Source organism: Sinocyclocheilus rhinocerous, unplaced genomic scaffold (assembly GCF_001515625.1).
Source record: "Sinocyclocheilus rhinocerous isolate Xijiao unplaced genomic scaffold, SAMN03320098_v1.1 scaffold1755, whole genome shotgun sequence".
In the NCBI taxonomy this organism is placed as follows: Eukaryota; Metazoa; Chordata; class Actinopteri; order Cypriniformes; family Cyprinidae; genus Sinocyclocheilus; species Sinocyclocheilus rhinocerous.
Genome location: NW_015627247.1, coordinates 34,837 through 38,159, shown reverse-complemented (window position 1 = coordinate 38,159; position 3,323 = coordinate 34,837). Strand labels below are relative to the sequence as shown.

General features: G+C 30.4%; 1 protein-coding gene across 1 annotated transcript in view; it reads right to left on the bottom strand.

Annotated features, from left to right (window-relative positions):
- The window catches only part of LOC107725100 (WD repeat and FYVE domain-containing protein 1), a 17,787-nt gene that overhangs the window by 10,574 nt on the left and 3,890 nt on the right, over window positions 1-3,323 (bottom strand). Inside the window, 3 exon segments of the mRNA XM_074560123.1 lie at window positions 325-437; window positions 1,156-1,306; window positions 2,380-2,434. Of these exon segments, the coding sequence (XP_074416224.1) occupies window positions 325-437; window positions 1,156-1,306; window positions 2,380-2,434 (319 nt within the window).

Sequence of the window (3,323 nt, the reverse complement as noted above, 5' to 3'; positions counted from 1 at the left end):
GACTTTTCAATACCGACCAGATACAATACTGATTTTGGCGGAAACTCAATTTTTTTTCAAAAATGGCGTTTATCGCATTTATATATATATATATATATATATATATATATATACACATAGCTTTACAGAAATTCATGATTTAACTTTAATACTATAAAATATTACAAGTATTTATTTATTATTTTTAATATTTTACAAAATAATAACAAAAGATTATGCCAAAATACTAAAACAATTTCAGCTTTCCAATGAGGCTTTATATACATAGAGTAACGTGAATAGTATGATAGCACAGATAAATAGTAAACGTGTATGCTGTCTTACCTTCATGTCCCTTTAGTGTAGTAATGACAGAACACGTCTGTTCGTCCAGTTTCAGCAGAGTGATCTGACCTGAACAATCTCCCACAAAGGCATGCTGGGTATCCTTATCATATCTATGTGTAGTCAAGAAATAATAACAAAAACCTTTAGACAGTTTATAACACGGAATTATTTGCCAGTCCATTAAAATGCATAATGAATCTGCTATTTAATCAGATTTGACAAGATTATTGGTATCAAATGTTTGAAAGACATTCAGGAACTAGATATTCATGAGCTGAACTGCACATTCGACTTAATTTTCAGAGTTACACTACCTTTCAAAAGTTTGAAAGAAATAATACTTCTATTCAGCAAAGACATGGTATTAATCAAAAATGACAATAAAGACCATTTATAATGTTACAAACACATTCTTTGATCTTTCTATTCCTCAAAGAATCCTTATAAAAGAAATGCATCGTTTCCACAAAAACATGAAGCAGCACAACTGTTTTCAACATTGATAATAATCAGAAATGTTTCTTGAGCAGCAAATCAGCATATTAGAATGATTTCTGAAGATCATGTGACACTGAAGACTGGCGTAATGATGCTGAATATTCAGCTTTGATCACAGAAATAAATTACATTTGAACATATATTCACATAGCAAGTATTACACTATTGCACTGCTCCAAAAAAAATTACATTACATTGTTACTTTTAAAGAATATAAAAAATAATTTGACTGGCATGCTACCTCTAACACTGCACAAAGCAACAGAAGCATAAATAAAATGTAAAAATGCTTTCAAATATTTCTCAGAGAGAGACTGAAGTGAAGGATACTGTAAACAGGAAGCCCATGAGCCGAAGCTGTGGCGTCCCAGCATAGAGCCGCTGTGAGTGCTCATCCAGCTGATGCTTTTATCATGACCTGTACTGATCACCCACTGACTCTCCAGAGAGAAGATGAGGTCCGACACACGGTTCTGATGAGCTGCACACACACACACGCTGAAGATCAACGTTCAAAAGTATAAAAAAGTATATACTGCATACTCGGTTTTCTTGTGAAACTATCATGCAATATGCATGATAAACAGTAGCGTGCTACATTGTCACATGACCTCATTTGCACCAGGGTTACCGTCGTCAATTAAAACCATTTAAAAACATTTTTGTTAATTGAATTGAAGCTGATATAAAATAAGACATAATATTTTGATTAAAAAAAAAAAAACTACAACTAAACAGATTTGAAATGTAGCCTTGGCAACTAACCGAAATAAATTTAAAGCACTAAAATTACTGAAATTAAAATTAAACAAATTAAAATTAAACTGAACTAAAACTAACACTGAAATAAAAATAAATCAAAACTAAAAAGCAACATAAAAAATTATTACATTTACAATAAGGTCCCATTAGTTAACAATTAGAGAATTAACTAACATTAACTAGCAATGACAAAATACATCAGTTACAGTATTTATTAATTCTCATTAATATTAGGTAATAAAAAAATACAACTGTTCATGTTAGATCAGGTCCAATAAATAATTTTTGATTTTTAATAATGTATTAGTAAATATTAAAATTAATATTAACTAAGATTAATACATTTTTATAAGTTAGTTCATGTTAACTGATGTATACTTATTCCAAAGTGTTACTAAAAAACAGAACAAAACAAAACAAAAATGGCCAAAAACTGAACACAAATTTAAAAGAATCCTAAAAATAAAAGCTAATTGGAAATATGAATAAAAGTACTAAAATAGCAATGATTTGCATGCATGCTTAATTGTAAAAAATACATTCAGCATTTTAATTAATTCTCAAATGTCTAAACCTTCAGCGGTCCAAATATGTTTTTTTTTTTTTTTTTTTAATTCTTCCTGTGTGTGTGTGTGTTTCTCTCTCAAGGAAACACACACACACACACCCAGGGGACAGAGAGTACATGTGTCTTACAAACACACTTCAGCTCTGCTGGAAGGGAAATCCAACCCCTCGTCTAAAGTGTGTTAGTACACTAATGGAAATGACGCCACAAGCCTCTGGTTTTACCTGGGTATGTTTTGACATGGTTCATTTTGTTGAAGTCTTCTGAGATGAGGAACTCCTGAAAGACAGAAACAAAGAACATTACAGAAAAATGACACAATGGCTCAGTTTATCCACTTACGCACCCTCATGTGGTCATAAACTCAGATGACTTTCATCCTTTTGCGAAACACAAAATGAGACAGTGTTCACAGTGCTATTTTTTTATACACTGATCAGGCGCTCAAGACACAAAAAGGACAAAAAAAGTACTAGTATTTATGCACCATATTACACCCTCTATTGTTCCTACTGTAAATAAAATACTGTTTAAAGGTTTAGGGTCGGTATGATTAAAAAAAAAAAAAAAAAAGAAATTAATACTTTTTTCATCAAGGATGCATTAAATTAATCAAAAGGGACAGTAATTATAATGTGACAAAAATTTCTATTTCAAATAAATGCTGTTCTTTTGAACTTTCTATTCATCAAAGAATCCTATGAAAATGTACAGTATCACGGTTTCCACAAAAATATGAAGCTGTTTTCAACATTGATAATAATCAGAAATGTTTCTTGAGCAGCATATTAGAATGATTTGTGAAGGATCATGTGACACTGAAGACTGGAGTAATGATGCTGAAAATTCAGCTTTGATCACAGGAATAAATTACATTTTAACATATATTCACATAGAAAACAGTTCTTATTAAATTGTAATAATATTTCACAATATTAAATTTTTTTCTGTATTTTTGATCTAATAAATGCAGCCATGGTGAGCAGAAAAGACTTCTGCATGAACATTCTGCTAAACATCTCATTTTGGGCTTCACAGAAAAAAACAAAGGTTGGGAATCACATGAAGGCAAGTCAATTATGTGAAAATGTTCATTTTTGAGTGAACTATTTAATATATATATATATATATATATATATATATATATATAAGTGTATGAAGAGGCAAG